The following is a 21,617-nucleotide window of genomic DNA, read 5'->3' as shown; positions in this document are numbered from 1 at the left end:
ATCTTTCCTGCTCTCTAACCTCTCTCTGTTCCTTGTCCCCTACAGATCATCACAGGAGAGCTCTACCGAATCCACTACCTAAAGGAGAAGTCACACTCATTTATCCAGAACCCTTACGTGGCAGCTCTCTACAAGCAAGTGGGCTGCTTTGTTTTTGGCTGTGCCATCAGCCAGTCCTTCACAGACATTGCCAAAGTGTCCGTTGGGCGCTTGCGGCCACATTTCCTTGAGGTTTGCGACCTGGATTTCTCCACCATCAACTGCGCAAATGGGGTTTACATCCAGAACTACACCTGCAGGGGAAGTGACAGCAAGGTCCAGGAAGCCAGGTGAGAGCACTCGTCTTCTTGCCGATGCCAATATTATGCCTCACGCTATGTATTCTTCTGGCAGGGTTTTTCTGCCAGCAATAGGTGGCTTTGCTGCTGCTGTCTCTGGGAAGGCTGTAATTCCATCTGCCAGCAACAGGCGGTTTCCCTTGGGAGTCACAGGGTTCAGCTGAATAAAATTCCTTTTCCTTTTTCTTTACTCCTACACCATTGTTTCATGAGAGTTTACTCAATGTGGGAATTCACCATCAGAGCTGAGTGGATGTAAGCAATCCAGCCCGTGGTGCAGCAGGGACAGCTTTTCTTCTCAGCAGGAGAGGCTACCAGCACCTCCCTTTCACACTCTTCATCAAACCCATCACACGCCCAATTTTGACATTTTTAGGAGAGTGCTGTAATTAAGCAACTGGGGAAGTGCTTGCTTTTCATTTATTTACAGTTTCCTGGCTATTTCAGGCGAGACGATGAGTTATCGTGCTGTCCTGGAAATAACTGTGCTGTCCCACGAATAGACCAGGAAGGGACAAACAATGTATGCATCCTGTCCGTCCATTCATTTTCAGCCTGAGGAGCGAGCGGGGCGGATAACAGGGTTTTAATAACTCAAAAAATGGGGGTTGTGATTCCCTCTGCTTTGGCACCCTGGTGGTAGCAATGGGCAGGTTATCATATTTTACATAATGTTACAGTGTTGTATAAGAATGCTATGGTGATTGGTTCTTAGCACCTGCTTTGTTTTGCAGGAAATCCTTTTTCTCTGGGCATGCATCCTTCTCCCTCTACACCATGCTGTATTTGGTGGTAAGTGACCTCGGTAGATTCAACCTCAGTTCCCCATTCAAGGTGTTCACCCACATTCAGTAGCAGTAGTGACATGATGAGGATTGGGGAATCTAAAGATTTTAAGAGTCTAAATGTGCCAGTGGTGGAAAAAAATACCACTCTTGGACTCCGTGGCGTTATTTGGGATGGAGACTCCCAGTTACAGTTGGGCTGTGCATCTTCTGAATGCAGCCAAGTCTGCAATTAAATCTGAGTCCTATAAACCCTGTGGATGACTTGAGCTATTTTGCTCACCCCTAACTGTGATTTCCATTGGGGACCATTTGGAGGGTACCGAAATATTGCATTGGTCCTGGGGGTGGATGCACTGTTGTGACTCTATTAGGCATGAAGGGGGGGCAGAGCAGGTGAAGCAGCTTGCCTGACCGGATCCAGAACAGAGGGCTGGGCCGTGTTTCCCCTTGTTGGTGACAAATGGCTTCTGCCCTTCCTGTGTGGGGCTGGGGCTGCTGTGGCGTGCCAAGGTGCTTCCTGGCAGGGCTGCTCCCTGTACCACTCCCCAGTCCCCACCAAAGACCCTGCATGAAGGTTTTGGGGTTGGGGGGGGGGGGGTGATTTGGATAGTGATTTGTGCTTAAAAATAATAGTAAGTAGAAAGTCTTCAGATTCCATTCAAGGTCTGTACCCTTCATCTCCCATAAGCTCAGATTGGCAAGCAAAGAAACAGCGCTGTGCTTGTAAAAACATTAAACATGAACTCTTATTTATCTCTGAGCAGTGCTTCCCCCCATCTCTTTACTTTCCCTTCTGAAAAGATAAATTACCACTGCTCCCTCTTGGCTTTTAATCCTTGGATTTGCCCTCCTTGGGCTGGCAGCTGTTTCTTTAATTTAATTACTAAGCTTTCCAGGCAGTGTAAGGGGTGGGGGGAGGGTATTAAATTCTTCCTTTGTTCCCCCTACGTTTTTTCCCCCGCTCTTGAAACACTTTGGATTTTTTGGGAAACATTTCATCCCTTTCCTCCTCCCAGCCGACTTACAATAATGAGGTTGAAGCACAGCCAGGTGATGGGCTGTGGGAGAAGCTGGCTGCTCCCACTGCATTCCCCTTACCAGAAACCAGCACGGGGAGGATGAAGCAGAAAATAAAACAGAAACCAGCTCCCTGCCACAGCTTCTTTATTATTTTTTTTTTTTTTTCCCCTCCCCACTGACAAAAAATCACTGCTTGCACAAAAATAGCCCTTCCTTCTGCACTGAGCACCCATCGAATGGCTCAGCTCCACTTGCACGACCTGCAACGCAGTGGAAGGCGATGTGGGTGAGCATCCCTCAGTGCTGGAGCTGACGTGGTGATGCTTTGCAGGAGGCTCAGCCCTCCTGTCCTGCCTGTGCAAAACTTTCCGAGCTGAGTTTGGAAATCATCACTTGCTCTGCTTCAGGAGAGGCAGTATTTATTTAGAGTGTTCTGCAGGCAGGCAGATAAGTTGACTTTCAAGCCCGGCATATGGAAACAGCAAGTATTGCCAGTCCACATTTAGTTAGTGGCGTTTATTTCCCCAAATACGTAGCAAATATTACATATTGCTTTTTAAGATTTAGACCTTCTTGGAAGCCCTGCCTGATCCCTCACCTGTTGGCCAGCATCATGCCCTGCAGCATCTGAAACCAGATATGGTTTAGTAGCTTGTGGTAGCAATGGTAATGGGAGGGGATGGTTGGACTAGATGATCTTGTAGGTCCTTTCCAACCTTGTGATTCTAAGATTCTATGATCTTTCAGAGTAGGGGACAAATGTGGGCTTCCTCAGCAGTGCTCAGCCCCATCCCATGATCCTGCCTGTTTGCTTTGGCCAGAGCTGCTGGAACTTGACCTGTTTACTGAAGGGCACCATACAGACTGCTCTGCTTCACCAATTTGGGTTTTTTGGTGCATTTTTTTTTCTTTCTGAAAAGCCAGCATTTGGTTTTAGTAAATAGAGTTACATCAGGATGATGGCCAGTTCCTAGTTTGTTCTGTAGGGCTTGGTTTTAGGGTCTGTTCTCTTTGAATGTTTTCATAAGTGCCTTGGATGTAGGACTAGAAGGTGTTTTGAGCAAGTTTGCTGATGATCCTAAATTGAAAGGGTTTTTGTTGACTCTGTCAAGTGTAGTGAGGCTTTGCACAGGAATCTAGACAAATTAGAGAGCTGGGTAATCACCAACCTCGTGAAATTGAAGAGCAAGTGCCAGATTCTGCACTTGGGAAGAGGCAACCTTGGTTATATGTACAGACTGGGAAATGAGATGCTGAGGAGCAGCCCTACTGAAAGAGATCTGGGGGTCTTGGTTGACAGCAAGTTGAACATGAGTCAGTAGTGTGTCCTGGAGCAAGGAAGGCCAACTGTATCAGCTGGTCAGGGAAGTGATTGTCCTGCTCTACGCTGCATTGGTGTGACCTCATCTTGAGTACTGTGTTGAGTTTTGGGCTGTCTGGGGAAGTGGTCATGGCACTTAGCTTGCCAGAGTTCAAGAAGTGCCTGGATGATGCACTCAGACATAGGGTTTGATTTTTTTTGGGGGGTGGTTCTGTGTGGAGCCATGAATTGGACTTGATGATCCTTATGGGTTCCCTTCCAACTTGGGATATTCTAAGATTTGGAACAAGCAAGATGCTAAATGGGAATACAGGAGGAGGGCATTGGTGACATTGGGCATGCTGGAGACTCCATAACTGCAGCATGCATTCAACACATGGAAAAACCCATGGCTCATCTTCTAATGCAGCTTTGCACCAGTGCCTGCTGCCTGATTTTCTTTCAACTTTGCAACAGGCTTAGAAAGTGCCCCTCTGTGACTCTTGGGGCTGTGCCTTGGAGCAAAAAGCCATCTCTGATCTCTTTCGCTTGTCCCCATGTGGGAGCACTGGAGCTGTTGGCAACCAGCAGCCTCTGCTCTTTTCCTCATCTGTTCCAGTTATCCATCTCCGTGGAGGGGTTTTTTTTCCCCTAAGACAGATTTTTCTTTTATATTTTACTGGTTTAGGCTCTGTCTGACCAGCTGTTCAGTTGTGCTGTGGCTTAAAAACTCAGGGGAAAAATTACACCCAACATTCGGACACAAATTTAAGGGAGAAAAGAGCAACTTGGGACGCAGACAGCATTATGCAGTATGTATCAGGGTGAGGAAATGGCTTGCCTGGTAGCACCCTGTGCTGTCACTCTGGCTCTTTGACCACCACCAAAAAAATCCCATTGCAAAAAGAAGCTTTGGAGCTCAGATAGAAAATCCCTCATGTTGGAGAGGCTGATTTATATATATATATATAAGTGATTTATATATATATATATTATATATATATATATATAAGTGATTTATATATTTAAATATATATATTATATAGTGATTTATATATTTATTATATATATATATATATATATAAAGTGATTATATTAGCCCAGGGTTTTTTTGTTTGTTTGATTTTATTTTATTTTTTTTAAGTGCAAACTAAACCCTGCTGTCTTGCCCAGCTGAGTGAATTTTTTTTTAGCAGTTAGAGATGGCAGAGCTTTGGTGTGGCAGCAGGTTGGTGATGGTGCTATGGGAACTGGCTGGGAGCTTTGCAAACTGTGGCATTGGTTGTGGTAAAGGCACTTTGAAGGCATTTGCAGGGCTGAGTGCGTGCTGCGGAGGTTCAGCTGTGTCCTAAGTGCAACATCCAAGTTCTGTATTAAACAATACTTCATTTTTTCAAGGATAAGTCACTTCCTGGCATTGCTTTTGCAGTTCATTCTGCCTGATGATGTTTTTAAGTTCTTCATCCCACCTAACGGATTTTGTGGGTTTGGAAAACTTTAGTTGGTTCATTAAAAGATATTACATCACTCCACACTTGAAATCAAGCTGCGTTCAAAATGCGGTGTCCATACTTGAGCAGAAAGATATTTTCATTGGAGGTGTGCTGTGCGTATGTATATGCTCATCAGTGATGTGTGGGTATGCGTAATCCCCTGCTCCAAAACAGATTTATGGTGGATAGTGTATTGGATGCCCTGGTGGGATACAGGTTTGATACAAGTAGGATCTAACTGGAGACCCCAAGAATGCTAGGAAATGCTGTTGTGGGGAGAAATAACCCCAGAAATGTGGGGAGAAATGCAGAGTCCATCATTGCTGGAGTATGTTATGTCTGCAAAGGATGCTCATGGCTGGGCAGGAGCAGCGGGGCAGTTCCCATGGCGTTCCCATTTCCTGACACAGTGGCAAGTGCCCTGTTTTAGCATCGAGCCCTGTGGCCAGCCTATGCATTTGGTTTGGTTATGGGATCCCAATAGGGAACTGAGTCCATACCAACTCCTGGAAGGTTTTGGGGGAAGAAATCCCATGGAAAGGCACTTGCTACATAGCCAAAGCTTCTGAGAGTTGGTTATAAACACTGAGGATTCAGGGCTGTTTCTTGCAGCCTTCTTGTCACCAAGAGTTCCAAATTAACATCAGGCCTTTGTATAGAAACTTAGAAGGGGAAATTATGCTTGGGTAATCCTCTTTGTCTTAATTTTCCTTGTTTTGTTGCTCCTTGGCTGAGTGAGCCCATAATTCACATTTATAATAGGCTGAGGAAGGAGGTCTGTAATAGCTCACTACATGCACAGCTCCAGACCTGACCCACACCTTGGGTTTGTGTATCTGTGTTTGGGGGACTACTGGGGCTTTGCACGCCTGTCCAACACCTGAGATCATAATGCTGAATTGTTTTACAGCAAGAAATTTCCTGAAATCACAGCCAGCCACTTGGAAGATGAACAAAAACTAAATTGTATCGCTCTGTATTGACTGATTCTGGAGAAAACGAGTAGCTTATGTATTTATTGAGTGTCAGTGGGGGAAGCTGAAGCCTTCAGGTCAGAGTGGGTTTCACTGTGGTCTATTGGTTTATAAAGAAAATTACAGGTGTTGCTGATTTTTGTCTGGGCAACTATGGCTTTGCTGAGGGGCAGAGAAGGCTCCAATGCCCTTGTGCTGCTGAGTGATGATGTGAACGTGTGAAGATGGTTGTAGACTTGGACTCAAGCTTAGCGATGACCTAAGTAAGGGAGTAAAGTGGATTTCTGTCAGAGTCCAGGGCTGAGGTGTGACCCGCATTGCTGGACTGATGGCGATTCTCAACAGGGTGGGAGAGGCAACCAGCTCTTCCATTTGATGCTGGGAGGTCTTGGCCCTCCTGTCCTTGCACCTGGTGCTAAAAGCTGGATTCTGCAGTTCTTCCTGATGACTTTGCCCAGACGAGGCTGGGTGTTACACAGGGGTGAGTTTAGGTTTGAGGGCTTTTGCCCCATATTGCTCTGGGTACAGATGGGGCTGGAGAAGGAGGTAACTGCAGGTCAGGAACAAACCCGGCCGCTTCCCAGAAAGAAGCCTTAGAGTGACTAAGGGACGTGGTTGATGGAATTCAGACTTGTGGTGGGGAGAGTGTGAACAGGATGGGATGTCTGGGTGGCAGAAAGCCCCGCAAGGCTGGAGATGATGTTCTCAGCCTACGTCCCATACCAACTCCTCCCCAGCGGGCTGTGTGTGGCTGTGGGTTGTCCCCCCCAAGACTTGGAAGTCCCCTGGCAGGAGAAGAGCAAAGTGATGTCCTTCAAGCCATCTGCTCTGTAGTAACAGCCCCTGCCAGAAGCCAGGCAGTAGATGGGAGCTCCAAACAACTCAGGTTCTACGTGACCTCACTTCACTTCATCCACCCCTTCTCTAGGCTGTTCCTGTGGCTGCTGCTCCTGCCTTCTGCTGCCTTGTAATGAGCTGTGGAGGAGATGAGCCAGGCTGTGTTTTGCTCCTGCACCCCTCTTAGGAAGGGCTCCATCCAGCCCCCTGTTCTCATCCAAATCTAGCAGACTTTAGCTTCCAGATGGTCAAAGAAGCAGATTTTCAGAGAAATGTGACTGGGTGCTTTGGTGTCTCCCAGCGCATGCAGTAAAGTGCTGCTCTACCTTCATAAATGCTAAAGCATATGCACAAGCTGCACAACCCAGGCTCGTGTTGTGGAAGGAGTGAATCAGTACACAAACAAACCCTTGCACCATTTTAGTGCAATTCCCTATGCAAACAGGACTGAGGTGACCCCACCATCTGCATCTGTCTGTCTGCCTGGCAGCCTCCAGATCCTGTTAACTTTTGAACTCCTGGGCTGGTTTCAGTGAGGTTCAGTGGGGATGTGTGCAAGTGGCATGCAAGTGGGGGAATGGATGTTGCAGTGGAAACACATGTTTTGCTCCGATGGTTTCTGACCTCTTTGGCCAGTGCCTGGAGCAGGTGGTAACAGAGCCAGAGGACTCTGGGGCAGAGGCTGGGCAGTTCTGTGATTGTTTCTAAAGAAAATGTAAAATCACAATATAATCTAGTTGATGCCATTTTGACCAAAGCACAGATCTCACTCAGGTTCAGTGTTTTCCCTTGTTTTATAGAACTTTTTTTTTTAACTAATTCACCCTCCAAATACTGCCAACTTTGTATGTTCAAATTCAGTGCTTTTCATTGCTAATTTTTAATTGATACTTTGCTTTTTCAACCATTACTTACCTACTTAGTCCAAGCTTGGGGGTTTGATTGAGAGCTGTGCATAAAGGACAAGTGTCAGATGATCCAGCAGCAAATCCCTTTCTTAAAGGGTTTGATGGGACAAAGCTTAAAGTAAGACCATAGAATCATACAATAGTATTAGGAGATATTAGGTTTCGAGCTTCCCTGGTAGAACTAAGAGTAACAGTTGATAAGATAAAATACTCAGAGCTATTTTTGCTCTACAACATCATATTGGAAACTGAGTTTTGCACTGCACCCTGGACCTGGAAGTATTCCTGAGCCTAACCCATGACAATAGTGGAATATGTATATCATTAGAAATGATACTCAACAAATGCTTGTTTGGTTTTCTTTTTGAGACTTTTAAAGAGATTGAAGAGTCATCTTGGTCCCAGGCACAGAAATCACCTTCAAAAAGCAGAGAACTGGCCCAGTGCAGGGGTATTCAGCCCAGGAGGCTGCAGACATACGGGGTGCTGTAGATAGACCCAAGTGTTACAGCTCATCCCAATGCATTGCTTGGACCAGTTTGCATGGTATAGAGAGTGTGCAATGGGGATGTGGCCCTGTTCCCAGGCTCTGAGTGGTTTGCAGAAATATTCCCCGGAATTATAATGCCTGTTAGCCAGCACCAAGCTGTTTTGGTACTGCTCTCTTCCATGCTAATTGGCTAACAACAGTTTGGGTAATTTGGAGCATCTGCTCCGTTCCAAAGACACGATGTTTCATTTCCCCTGAAGAGCCTGGTGCATATTCTTTCCAAACAAGGGGTAAATATAATGTTTATGCAACAGCCAAACACACTAAATCCACTAATGCAGTGCTTCCCCTGTATCATCTTTCCGTTAATTCTGCTTCAGTAGGTAAATGGTGGTGTTAAGTTATTTGTGGTTTCAGGGAACCCAGCAAAAGCATCGCTCCCTTCTGTATTAAAGCAGTGCAAGCTGCCCTACATCCTCCCTGCTGCAGATGAAGCCTCAAATTAACGCAACCTTTTTGTTTCTCCTCTCTTCCCTACAGTTCTATCTGCAGGCCAGGTTCACGTGGAAGGGTGCCCGCCTGCTCCGTCCCCTGCTGCAATTCACACTTATCATGATGGCATTTTACACCGGCCTGTCCCGTGTGTCAGACCACAAGCATCACCCCACCGACGTGCTGGCAGGCTTTGCACAGGGAGCCCTGGTGGCTTACTGCGTGGTAAGTCCTGCTCCAGCAGGGGCAATTGTATGGGAGGGGGCACGCTGCTAGGGGTCACCAGCACTGCTGCACCTACCTCCTGCCACAGTAACTCCTTCCTCTTGTGTTGGGGTGTTTGATGTTGTTGTTGAAGACTGTTGACAAAAGCTGTTCCCGCTTGTCTGTGGCAGCCTGGGCTGTTCTCATGCAATTTACTTTCAGAGGAGTGCCCTGATTGCAAGCTCCATAACTGGAAGTGACAGATGGGAATGCTTGGGGCCGGGGGGCAACTGCTTTCAGGGCTGCTGCCTTGTGCAGAAACAAAGGGGCTGGGGTCATTCACATCTCTGTACCAACTCCCCAAACCAAAGTTTTAACAGCCTGCTGCTGTCTGGTTTTTTATTATTATTTGAACTGATGTAAAAGTAAAGCAAACCTGGAGGCAAGTTTTGTTAAAGTTTTGTTTTGCGAGGAGAAAAACAAGGTTATTCACGTCCTTTCCACTCATTGGCGACAATCCAAAGCCAAGTCAAAAAATGGCATTGCTGGGAAGGTTTTTGAAGCATTATTAACCTGCTGAGCAGTGGTTGTTGGGTTTGGCCATTGCCTAGTGCCAGTGTCCCATTCAGGAAGCCAGCAGAGAGATGTGCTGCTGCTTACTGCCTGCTAGAAGTGCCATTACAGTTCCTTTATCTTTCATAGAAATATCACCAGGGTTTTTGCACACATCCTGGGAATCTTTTCCTCTCCAGGATATGCTGTAGGTGCAGACATCAAGAGACATCACTGGGTCTAGTTACCAGGGAGTGGTCACCTCTCCGTGTGTCTCTGTTGGGAAGTGGGATAACAGCGGTGTTTAAGGCATAGGGCAATGGCTGGCCGGATCATGGTGTCAGGAAGGCAGCAGTTCTCCGGATGCTAAGTGCAGACATCCTTGTGCTTCCTGGCTGGGACAAGCAGCAGATCTGGCCTTTTCCCCCAACAGATGGAGTCTGTGCTGGGAAGGGGAGGCAACAGCAGGCTGGGGTGGCTTTCCTGTGCTGAGGCATCGGAAGCAGCTGCCTGGGAGCTTCATGGATGGACGTGGATCTGTTGGCACTGCTCTTCCCAGTTTGCTTGTTTCCGTGCTTTTTGGAGGCAGCATTTGGGAAAACCTCACTGCAGGCTCCCTGGGTGGATGGAGATCACAGTGGTGTCCTGAGGGTGCTTGTCCCTACCTTTGGGTTTGTGTGATTGTGCGGAGGATGCTCTGAAGCGGAGGCAGGGACCTGCTGCTCTTCCCATTCCCACAGCAAGGCCTTCAGGAGCACGTCTGATGATGGCTGTTAAAACACCATAGTTATCAGGCTATAATTTCTGCTAGAAACCAATTGTGGGTTTCACCTCCGAGGACTGCCAGAACTTAAATCCAGGTTGTGCTGCTGCAGACGCGTTGGTCCTCCAGTGCCTGAAATAACAAGCAGAAGACATTAGTGTCAAGCACTTCCAGCTGATGAAACATTCGGACTCAGTTCCAGGGTGAAATATGATGAAGACTGCTTAAATGGAAATAGTTTTTATGCTTGCATTGTAGGCAACCTGCTATGTGCCGCGTAGTTTGTCTCTTCTGATGGAGGGAGAAAAGGGCAGGCATTGGAAGGACGTGCTCCTGATACTGCTCTGATCTGCTTGGATGGTTGTTTTAACCCCTCTGTCTGTGATTAACGACTTCTTCAGTATACCAAAAAGGAATATGAAATGTTAAGTGGCAATATAACATCTTGAATTGCTCGGTATAACAGGCGCTTGGTCTTCTGCTGTCAAGTTTTCTTTATGGGTGGAGAGCACCTTCTACAGGAAATGGAACTAATCCAAGTGAAAAACTTTGCACGTTTATTAGTCCTTTTTTGTGTAAAACATCTCAAACATCGGGAGGATTTAACACTGCTTCAACCCCAAAAGATCACGTTTCATAATTCCTATAAGTATTTGTATAACCTCCAGCCACATTGAAGTGAAATGCAGTTTAAGAAGAAATGAAAACTCTTACCCGATCTCTGAATTACACTCTGAAAAGCAGTGAGCAGCACAGCAAAAGCTGAAATATGCAGGACGACACTCTCCCATATCTCATTCCTGTCCAAAACAAGGACCAGACTCAGCCATCCCCATATGCTTCTTGCACAGAGCCATCTCCTCCTGTAAATCAATTTGTCATGGCCATGTCAGTGCAGAAATTGGACATCGTTTTGATTGAATCCAGCTCTCTGAGGTGGGCATACAAACAAACTGGCACCAGAAACACGCCGAGCCGGCTGAGCAGAGGTTTTACGCTTATTAAAGCTGAGCAGATAACCATTGCCAGAGCAATTCAAGATGCCTTTACACTGAGATGCTGCAGCAAGAGGCCAGATCCAGGCTTGTGATCCGCTCTAGGTCCCGCTGGATTCCGCGATGGAGCTGGAGATGCAGATACTGTGACTTGGATGCCCCCTAAGTGACTTTGTCAGCTCTGTTATATGGCCAGATACCAACAAGTCCCTGAGAAAAGAGCTGTTTTGTCCGTCAGCTCCTTCCGTGCATTTCCATGAAGCAATAAAAGCTCAACAACAACAGTTGTGCTTCCTGACTCTGCAGTTACGGCTGTAGGAGTGAATTGCCATTTATAGCAGAGTCTGTGTCTATTCAGCTCAGTTTCTTATCTGCCTGTGCTGATACAGACTTGCAGAAGTTGTTTCCAAGGACAACTGGAGTTGTTGTGCGTAGCTAGAAAACACGGAGAGGCAGAGGAACATCTTAGTTTCTTCCCCATATTACCAACCCAGAGGCATCAATCTGATATCATTCATTTGAACAACATGGGTTTTTTTTCCCCTGATTTAGCTTGTTGTTTAGAAGTTGCATGTGAGACTTGTGGGAGAAAAGTCAAATATGCTGTTAATTCCTATGACTTCCCAGCACTATGTGTTGCTCTTCCCAGAGCTTTGGCTTTGCTTGCTCATACCTTGCTCTGAATTACCGGTGCTTGACAGTGCCCAAGGGATGAAGCCAGCGAATTCGGCAGAAGCATGACCTAAGTTTGGAAATTCGGTACCAGCTAACAAAAAGAAAAGCCCTCATTGCCTTTCATCACCTCTGGAGCATCTGCATTGTCTGACTCCTTTTCCTCCTGGTGTGGGGCTGGGGTTTGGCACGGGAGAAAGTGCCCTGGTGCGACGGTGCTGATAAGCTTTGTGCAGTGGCTGCCAAAGGAGGATGTGGAAGTTTCCTCCCAGCACTTTGTTTCTTATTGTGTTGCTGCCTCCCGAAATTGCCAAATGCTGGCTTTTTCACATCCGGGAGAAGGCTGACATCACAGGATATTTAGGAAATAGTTGTTGGGAACGGCTCCTCCTCTCTTCCCTGTGGGGTGGGGAAAGGGACAAGAGGAGAGCGTTGCTTGCCATGGGTTTATTGCATGTAGCTTCTAGCATGGCATGGATTTGAAGGCTTTTCAGGCCTACCTGATGTCTGCCTGAATGTGTTGTTTCACACTGATCCCAACCCTAAAACAGCAGCATGAGTCAGGCTGACTGGAGACCTTTGTTTTTTTGTGACTGTGAGCTGTGTATCTGTTTCCTGGCTTTTCACCCCATTCACAGAGGTTGGGGTATCGCTCTCACCAATGCGATAAATGAAATGTATCCATCATCAATTTTGAACCATCCATTTCTGAAGGTTGGTGGCCCCGTCTGTGGCAAGGGGGTTGGACCTCGATGATCGTTGGGTTCCCTTCCAAGCCATTCTATGGTTCATCATATTTTTACGCTGTTTTTTGCTGTCTGAACCTTTTTCCATCTTGTAAGGAAAAGTGGTAGCAGGTGCTTGAGATCAGAGGCTCTCTGTAGGAATTCAATAGCACAACAGGTGTTTGAACCTAAATAACTGTGTGTTCTGTTGAATGAACCATCACCCAGTGGGGCTAAGCTTACCTTCCCTCTTGTTCCGACAGGTGTTTTATGTCTCTGACCTCTTCAAGCCCAAGCCCAAGACCTGCCTGCCTCCACCCCCCATCCGGAAGGAGATCCTCTCACCTGTGGACATCATCGAACGCAATAACCATCACAACATGGTGTAGGCCTTTGAGCAATCGGATTGGTGTTGTATTTTATTTTTTGTTTTTTGCAAAAATGACTGCTGACAGCAACTACCTGCTGCTCTCAAATCTCATCAGACAGTAGAATGTAGGGAGAGACTTTCTTGCCCGACCGGTAAAGTCTTACTCTGTGGTCTTTTTCAACTCGCGACATTTGGAGGAAAGGAGTGGTGGTGATCAAGTAAAAGCAACAGTGAGAAACAAACACCCAGCAAAAAGCCGAGCAAGCAAAGAGGTGCTGGAGTTCTGGATGTGCAATTGGTTTGAGTGTTCATGTTGTAGTGAACGCCAAATTGTTCATAGCATAAAGAACACTAAGGGATTTTGGAAAGCTGGCCATCTTGGGTTTTTTTTTTTTAATTATTATTTTTGATGATGAAGATTTCTACTGCAGGCAAGAAAATAAACAACTCACAAATTATATAGCACTACATACGAGCAACAGCACTGAGTCAAGATCTGGGATTGGTTTGTAAGAGTTGCTATTTTTTCTTATTTTGGATGCTAGTATGTTTCTGCCTCCTCTTTTCCATACTGTGACTTAGCATAGAAGGAGCTTGCCCAGCCAAGGATCTCCAGAGGGTCTCTGTTCAAACCACGCACCTTTCACAAGCAGTCCTGAGATGAACGGCGAGGCTGAACAAATGTACCCTCGGATCACAAACTCACATTTCTTCCTTCCTGCTCGCTTCCTGGCGAGGCTTCATCCTGAGCCAACCGAGCGTGCGCAGCAGCTGCAAATGGCCCTAAAATGGAAAAGAGCATCTTCTGCTTCCCGGTCCTCCCCCCTCTGAATGGCAGCAGGCGTTCTGCACGCTCACGGCTTGGGTAGCGGCGGCTTGGCTGGAGACCTGTTCGCACTTCGACCTCAGGGCTGAGTCCTGGGGAACCTTGAATTCTGCCCTTTTGGGACGGGCTGCTGGGCGGCACGTCCCAGCCTGGGTGTCAGTCCGTTTGTACATCCCCCTCCCTCCCCCCATTTCTCCCATTGGCATCCTGGTGCTCTGCTTGGTGACACCAGTGGGAAGCCAGCTGTGCCTCTACCCGGTGTGATTTGTAGGATTTTTTTTTTTTTTTTTTTTTGCCCAGAAACCACAAGTTTTTGGCTTGCAGATCTTTCACAGAGCGCATTTGCAAAGGGATCACACAAAGCATGCAGAATGGCCATTTGCACATCCTTCTTACAGAATCCGTCCTATCATTTCAACTACAGCAAGCTATGATTTTTTTTATATATAAATATTATATAAATAATGTATAAAACCTTAAAAATTAACTATGTAAAATATTATTTCTGAAACAATTTTAGATATATCCACTATGACTATAAACTGTGTCCTGACCTGTGTTATTTACATTTTGCTGCTTAAAGAAGCATTGAATTAATTTTTTTATAGTCGACTAAAATATTGTAGTTCTGTGGTAGTAATATTTTAATGAAAATAACTACAATTAGAGACATTTGTATAAAAAAAATCATATTAAATTGTCTGTATTTTTGTAATGTTCCATTTTGTAAAGAGAAGAATATTCAAAGACTTTTGTAGAATACAAAATGAAAGTTTGTATCTGCGAAATTATTGCTGTATAAATGTGCTTTTTAAATAAAAGCTCATAACACAACTAAATAGCCCAGTGTGCCTTGCATCCTGTTTTGGGTTTGAGCCCCTAGGGGTTCTGCTGGGAAAATGGGGGTCACCCTGTGGGACTTAGTACACGGTGGGCAGTTAGATGCAAGGGACCCAATGCCACTGTAATGGATGTGAGAAGGACCCACCAGCTCCTGGCTGGGAAGGATGTGATGGATGCAGTCGTTGGTTGTGGTGCTTGTGGTGATGCTGAGGCTTTGAGCACATCTCTTTTTGTTGATTGCATCTCTTACTCTTTACCAATATTCCAAGCTTTAAGGAAATATTATCTAAGAACAGAAAGCCTGAAGCCCCTTAACCTGATCTGAGCATCCTTGAAAGCTTACAGCTGTGCCAATGCCTCTCCATGAAGAACAGATGCTTTGCAGCTGGACAAAAATCCTTGCAAGCTCAATGGGTTGTGAAGATGTAGGCGGAAGGGGAAAAGAGAAATTTCAATTTTTTCCCCTCCTACAGGAGATGAGAAGAACAGAAACTCCTCCTTGGTGACACCCTTGGTCAGAGCCACATTTCGGCCACTCCTTGGGTGAACCACATAGGCAAGATAAGGCGGTGCTGAAATGATTTGCAAGAATGCATGACAGGAAGCAAATACCACATCAAACTGAAAATAACCAGCAGGTGGAAATTAAGCAGGCAGAGCACAGCTAGCACTTGCTGTTATTATCGTAATTAGTAGTACTGTTTTATTACATGTGGAAAAAGTCAGAAAATCTCCACCTGTCCTAAATGTAAAGTAGGAGCTTCGGTGGTGATGGGTGTATGAAAATGGGTGTATAGGTGGATGGGGGGCAGGAGGGCTGAGGGGAGCACTGAGCAGCATGGGAGGTGATCAGATGCTGGGGGTTTACCCGTTGTTTCCCCTATGTCCCATCCACCTCAGCTCTTTTCTCTCCATGGACTGTTCAGGGTTTGTCCTGTGGCTCCAGGAGCTGCCACCTCTGATGAGGAGGAGCAGGTGATGGGGTGTATTTATTGCCATCGCTTCCTGCAAGGCAGGAAGGAAGTGAAAGAGAAATGGGTGAAATGGAAAACAAAACCAAATCATATCAGCACTAGGATCTGAAAGCAACCACTTCTGCAGGCGAGCTCTGAGCATCCGTGCATGCACCTTGCAGGGTTAGATCCTTGACAGGAAGTGAGCAGCCACAGGCCTGCAGCTGGCTGGCACGGGCAGCACTGGGGTTTTGGTGCTGCATCTCTCCTGGGGAGTTGGATGGATGGATGGACTCAGACACGTTTATGCAAACCAGGTGCACTGCTGGAGCCTGAGGCTGGCTGCCAATTGTGGCCTTCAGTGCTGTAAAACTGGGCTCTGCTCCGGCAGATACAAATCGTGCTGTGCAGCACCCAGCACATCTGCCTTTGATGCTGGCAGGCCCTTTCTGCACAAGCAGCCCTTCCAGTCAAACCTGTCTTTTTTTGCACAGGGACCGGTTGGGCGTGTTTTCACCCCATTCATGCGTGCACCTGACTGCCATGGAAGCAGATCTTTTGTTCCAGGTAAGAAAGGTTTACGCAAGCCCCAGGTTCAGCCATCTTTCCGTGTGCCCAAACAGCCTCACTCAGCAAGAATGTTTGGCAGCCTGCAGCTGTTGAAGCTGTTGAACTTCTGCTCCATGATTTTCGGTTAGGAGGTTTTTCAATAAGAAGAGGGAGGGACTAGATCCGTGCTGCAAGCAGAGACCTGCAGCTCTGCTTCAAGCCTGCCTTGGTCCGGGTGTCTGAAGGCTTCATCCAGCTGTGTGCAGCTGGAAGACAAGCAGGACTGAGCTCCTGCAGCCTCACTGGGGTTCAGACTCACCTCTAGAAGCTAGATCAAGTTTTATGCATGAAGTGAACCACTCCTGTAAACAGGAGCTGGGCAGCTTCTCATGGACCTGGACACCTTCACATGGATCTGGTCACCTCCTCATGAACCTAGTCAACTCCTCATGGATCTGGGCACCTTCTCATGGATCCAAGCTGCTGCTTGGCTCCTCCAAGCCTCCATGTGCTCATTCTCAGGCTGCCTGGTGATGCTCCTGGCACAGCCCTATGCCCAACCTTCTCACCAAGCCTAAAGACAAACTTCCACCTTCACTGAAGGAAGCAGGTCGAAAACAACTCCCTGTTGATTCAGCGAGGGAAAACACACACACACACACACACACACAAACCAACCACAAAACCCAATGACTTTCAACTATCACCTTCACGCCACCCCCACTGGCACCAGCTGGCGTGGGAGTGCCTGCATGAGCTTGTCTGAAGTTCTGATTTCCTCGGGGCACAGACTACACCTATGCTGTGTTTGGGTAGCACTGATCAGACTGGTTGTGACAGAGACCTGCCCAGTCCTATCTGTAGCTAGAAGGGAGCGAAGTCAGGAGGAAAATCTCCCGGAGTCCTTCGGGTTCCTTCGAAAGTCCCGTTCTGCCGGTTCCTGCCCTGCTCAAGAGCCGCCGACTGCAACCGCAGCAGTAGCTCACAGGCAGCCCTGCTTTTAATATATAGTGGTGGGGCCGTGCTGAACCTTTCATTTTTGTGCTTTCCCCAGAATAGAACAATCTCGTGTTGATGTTTTGTTTTTTTCCATCGCTCACCAAGTGACTCTCGGCGCTGTTTTGGTGCACGTGAAGTGGAAGGCTGCCAGGTAGTAGCAAAGGCATGAATTCTGCAGGGTTTGATCTCGTTGTATGCTGAGGATTCATAACCAGCAGAACAATGGGTTGTTGTGGAAGAAAAACACTTTTTGGTGTTCCCAAGTGTCAGCAGAAATTTGAGGAGAAGCACGAAAACTCCAACATATAGAGAATCACAGAATCATCAAGGTTGGAAAAGACCTCTAAGAACACTCGGTCTGAACATCAACCCATCACCACCATGCCCACTAACCATATCCCTAAATGCACATACACACACACAGATGGATGGAATAAATAGGAACTGCTAGCAATTCAGCTGTTCACAGAGTCTTTAAAGCAATTAAAGCAACAGTATACCTTGAAACAATGTGACTTCCCTTACAAAGCCATTGCTTTGTGCAGGAACCAGTGTGACCATCTTGGCTTTCCACCCAAACTTTGACATCTCCATCTCCAGGTGTGTGGCATGAGCGCGTGCCAGCTGAGGCCATTCAGAGATATAAATTAATTGAAGGAGCGTTTAATTCATGCTAGGCTGAGTTGTTCCCTAAAGAAACCTCACAAATGGAACAGGAAGAACTGTGCTGTTTTAATAAGGCACTCAGAAATAAAATAAAATCTAAGAAAAGAAACTCTTTTCATCCGACAGAGGAAGGGAGCCAGATCTCTTGTGAGCGCACCATTATATCAAAGGGCCCTGCCCGCTACACAAGTGCCTAATTTGCTTCTTTTCAAGGAAATTTCAATGAAGGCAAATGAATTATGTTGCTCCAGCCTCCCAGGGCTTGTCTGAACAAGACAGATTATTAATGTTTAATATGAGGTAAACTTTAATCCATTTCATTAAACTGTGTAGATATTCTTAGTTCAGTTTTAAGCAGGATTAGTCCTGTCTACCTCAAGTCAAGTAAACACAAGTACAACTTCGACTGCTATAAGCCTTGCTCAAATTAAAGCAAGAATGGCTACCAAGGCTTAGGGGGAAAAAAACCTATTGGAGCTTTTCCTTAAAACAAACAAACAAAAAAAATGGGCATTGCTTTGATATTTTTTCTTTTCAAAGTATTTCTTGCCATGGGAAAATAATATGAACTAGAAAAAGTCTATGAAAGTTTTCCTCATAAATGATGAGACAATAGCAGCTGGAAAAACACTGCTTAATTGAAGAGAGGCAGATCCTTTCAGCAGAGCCAGCCAGGGGTCCTTGGAGCGGATGCAGAGTCAAGCCCGGGCTAATTGGGCATGGCACTTCCATGGCACATCCAGCTCACTGGTTCCTGAGACTGTCAGCATCAATGGTACACCACTCAACCAATGCTCAGGCCAGTGGGACATCGATGACCTATCCCACATCTCTAGTGTTTGGCCTTACAACCCTTGGCTAAGGCACTGTATGGCCTTTAGGAAGACATCCAGGCTTGATGCAAAGGTGTCAAATTGTGTAGGATTTACTACATCCCTTGACCAGTTGTCCCACTGGCTCCTTGGCCTCACTGTTACAAATGTGTTGTTAATTCCCTTATTTTTCGTTATTAATTGACAGTATTCCCATGTCTCTCATTGTTTTTCTTTATCAAAAAAGCTCATTCTCACTAAATCACACCATTTCCCCAGTTTGCTTTTCGTGGGATTTGCTCATAAATAATGCTTTCTAAGTTTAAAGCTTGTTCAGTTTTTACTCAGGCTTCTCCAAAAATGTCAGAAAGGCTGCAAATTAACACAAAATTGGTGGGGAAATGAATAGCTGAGGACCAATTCTAGCTTTTTTTAGAAGCAATTAGATAGGAGCACCTTTTGCCTGTAGGTCAGATTTAATCTGATGCTCTCAAAGAGGAGAGATCCCTTATCAGGTCCTGACCCCTTGGAGGCCCTGGGAGAATCACATCTTGATAGTATTCACCCTGCTCATGCCTTCTGTCAGGGAGCTGATCTGCTTGCCCTCTGAAGGAAGGATGGCCATAGTTGCAGAAAAGATCTCTTTTCAAGATGAGTATTAGCAATATAAGATTAGATGTAAGGTTATATTGCCCCAGGGGAGGTTCAGGTTGGATATTAGGAAAAATTTCTTCTCCAAATGAGTGGTAATGCATTAGCACAGCTGCCCAGGGAGGTGGTGGAGTCACCATCCCTGGACGTGTCCCAGAACCATAGGGATGTGGCAATTGTGAACATGGTCAGTGGGCATGGTGGGGTGGCTTGGGTTTGGATTTGGCAATCTGAGAGGGCTTCTCCAACCTTAATGATTCTGTGTTTCCATGATTTCCGTGACAATGTGTAAGATGCATTTCTTTAAGAAATGTAGGTGAGTTGATGGCACTTTCAAGCATGGAGTCACTAAGTCACTTCTTAGTCACTTTACATTCAGCATAAGCCAGATGTGATGCTGTTAGGTGTGTGAACTATGCCACCACGAGCTAAGATATGTGTGGTGAAAGACTTGTAGAGGCTTGGAGATGGTTCCTCAGTGCGACGTGAAACTGTTTTGTTAGGATGTCTTGCAAAGATGGTTTTCTCATGGGCCAACATGCACCTTAAAGCTCACACAGCAGAAACACCGATAATCATTTCCAAAGGAAATCCAAATCCAAAGGAGCTGCACAGGAAGCAGAAGTTACCTCTACGCCACGTTCTCTCAGTGCAGCTTATGCAGATGTGATCTTGCTGTAAGCAAAGAGCAGCACACGAGGCTGATAACGGGTATCTGCACAGACACCGACGAACGTGAGCTGAACAAAGGGCTGCATAACTCTTTCCACCCACTGTGTGCTAAACAGGCCAGCAGGGCAAGGCGAGGGATGCTGGGTGGAGGGTTACACTTTCAGCCCTGTTTATGAAGGACAAAGCATTCAAATGACTGTGTGCCTCCTCCTTGTCTGAGCTGGCACTGACAACAGGAAGGCAATTGTATGTCTAAGATTTGAATAAGGCAGGCACGCTCACTGGAAGCATTAAGCCATGCATGTCTTATCCTGCAAAGAGAGCAGCTCCCGCAGAAGTGGGCCCAGGCAAGGAACCAGCAGGTGGATTAACTGTTCAGGAAAGAGCATGGAAAGCAGCTTTCTCGCAGAGCAGGTCTCCATACAAATACAAACAACGTGGATTAGTGCTTAAGCTACTGAAACAGGGCTGTCCAGGAGAAGATATTAGCACGTAGCGGTGCAGCCATCGATGGGCGACAACTCTGCAATCAGCCAGAGGGTTTGGTGGGGATGGGCTGCTTGGAGCCAACCTGCCCAATTACCTGTTGTGCTTTATTGGAAATGTGAGACAACAATTTCCAGCGCAGGGCCTGTAATGAGCTTCCAGTTTGTCTCAAGATGCTTTCTCCCAGCTTTATCTTTATGAGCAGCTATTTTAGCAAAAGTACTAAAGAAGAGGGAAAAATGGCATGGACTTGGCTCTGCTTGTCCCTGCACACAGTTCTGCAAGGCTTGCAGAATGGGCAAGGAGAGATGCTTTGGGTGGACCATGTCCATACACTGGCTAATAATCTCTACATGTTTAAGAGTGTTTTCTTTAGTACCTAAGACAAATATTAAAAAAAATATATATATCATTATTTTTATCTAATCAATGCAGCAAGGCTTGCTCTTGGGCAGAAGGAGCAGCAGGATGAGCTCCATTTTGTTGATGAGGGGATGGCCATGCAAAGCATGTGTACACCTTAACCTAGGAGCTATTGCCTGGAGCTCAGGAGAATGAAGTGCCCCTGGCATAGCTGTCAGGTTCAGCAGCAGAACATGCCTCTCTCCTTCCCCTGGGCAAATTTCTCCCCAGTTTTCAGCGGATGCTAGAAATGATGCGGCCATCCCTGTGCCTAACCCTGTAGGGAAAGGGATACTTGCTGTAATGAGCCATTTTCTTTCCCTAGAGCAGTGCAACACAGGGAGGTGCAGGTTTTAACAGGAGGAGTCTAAAAACTCTCTAGGTGAGTGTCCCGAACACGTTCTTATGGCAGCAGGATTTCCAGGAATACTGCTTTCCTTACCCCAAAACTTCTGTTGCCTGACATTGCTCAACATTAGAACAAACATGGGCTAAGCTCAAGTGAGAACCAACGGCTGGGGCTCAACAGCCACATGGTTTACATTAAGGAGCTGCTTGAGGAGCCTATGTGGCTTAGTGCAGAAATCATCGGGTTTGTCTCCTTGCAGATCACAGGTCCAGAACAGCCTGTGGCCTTAAGAGGTGAAAGCAGCCCAAGCTCAGCTCTCCCAAGTGTTCCCATCCCAGAGTCTGTGATGTGAAATGGCAGCTGCATGGGTTGCACTGGAACAGATTACCCGTAGAAGTCATGAGTGCCCTTTCCCTGAAGGTGTTCAAAGCCAGGTTGCATGGGGCCTTGGGCAGTCTGATCTGGTGGGAGGCGACCAGCCCATGGCA

The 21,617-nt window shown here is 46.5% G+C and overlaps 1 protein-coding gene and 1 long non-coding RNA gene across 2 annotated transcripts in view; one reads left to right on the top strand and one right to left on the bottom strand.

Annotated features, from left to right (window-relative positions):
• PLPP3 (phospholipid phosphatase 3) overlaps positions 1–14,586 on the top strand; it is a 43,334-nt gene extending 28,748 nt beyond the window's left edge. Inside the window, exons 3-6 of the mRNA XM_085231854.1 lie at positions 46–329; positions 1,073–1,130; positions 8,689–8,865; positions 12,815–14,586. Of these exons, the coding sequence (XP_085087980.1) occupies positions 46–329; positions 1,073–1,130; positions 8,689–8,865; positions 12,815–12,940 (645 nt within the window). The 3' untranslated portion in view covers positions 12,941–14,586. The remainder of the gene's footprint in view (positions 1–45; positions 330–1,072; positions 1,131–8,688; positions 8,866–12,814) is intronic.
• The window catches only part of LOC104912435 (uncharacterized), a 159,776-nt gene continuing 144,257 nt past the window's right edge, over positions 6,099–21,617 (bottom strand). Inside the window, exons 7-9 of the long non-coding RNA XR_014885285.1 lie at positions 8,942–10,291; positions 7,666–7,699; positions 6,099–6,172 (exon numbers count right to left, since the gene is read on the bottom strand). This is a non-coding gene — a long non-coding RNA (uncharacterized LOC104912435). The remainder of the gene's footprint in view (positions 6,173–7,665; positions 7,700–8,941; positions 10,292–21,617) is intronic.

This window comes from Meleagris gallopavo, chromosome 10 (assembly GCF_905368555.1).
Source record: "Meleagris gallopavo chromosome 10, MGAL_WU_HG_1.1, whole genome shotgun sequence".
NCBI classification, from domain to species: Eukaryota; Metazoa; Chordata; class Aves; order Galliformes; family Phasianidae; genus Meleagris; species Meleagris gallopavo.
Note: the sequence above shows the minus strand (reverse complement) of the source record. Positions and strands in the feature narration are given on the sequence as shown.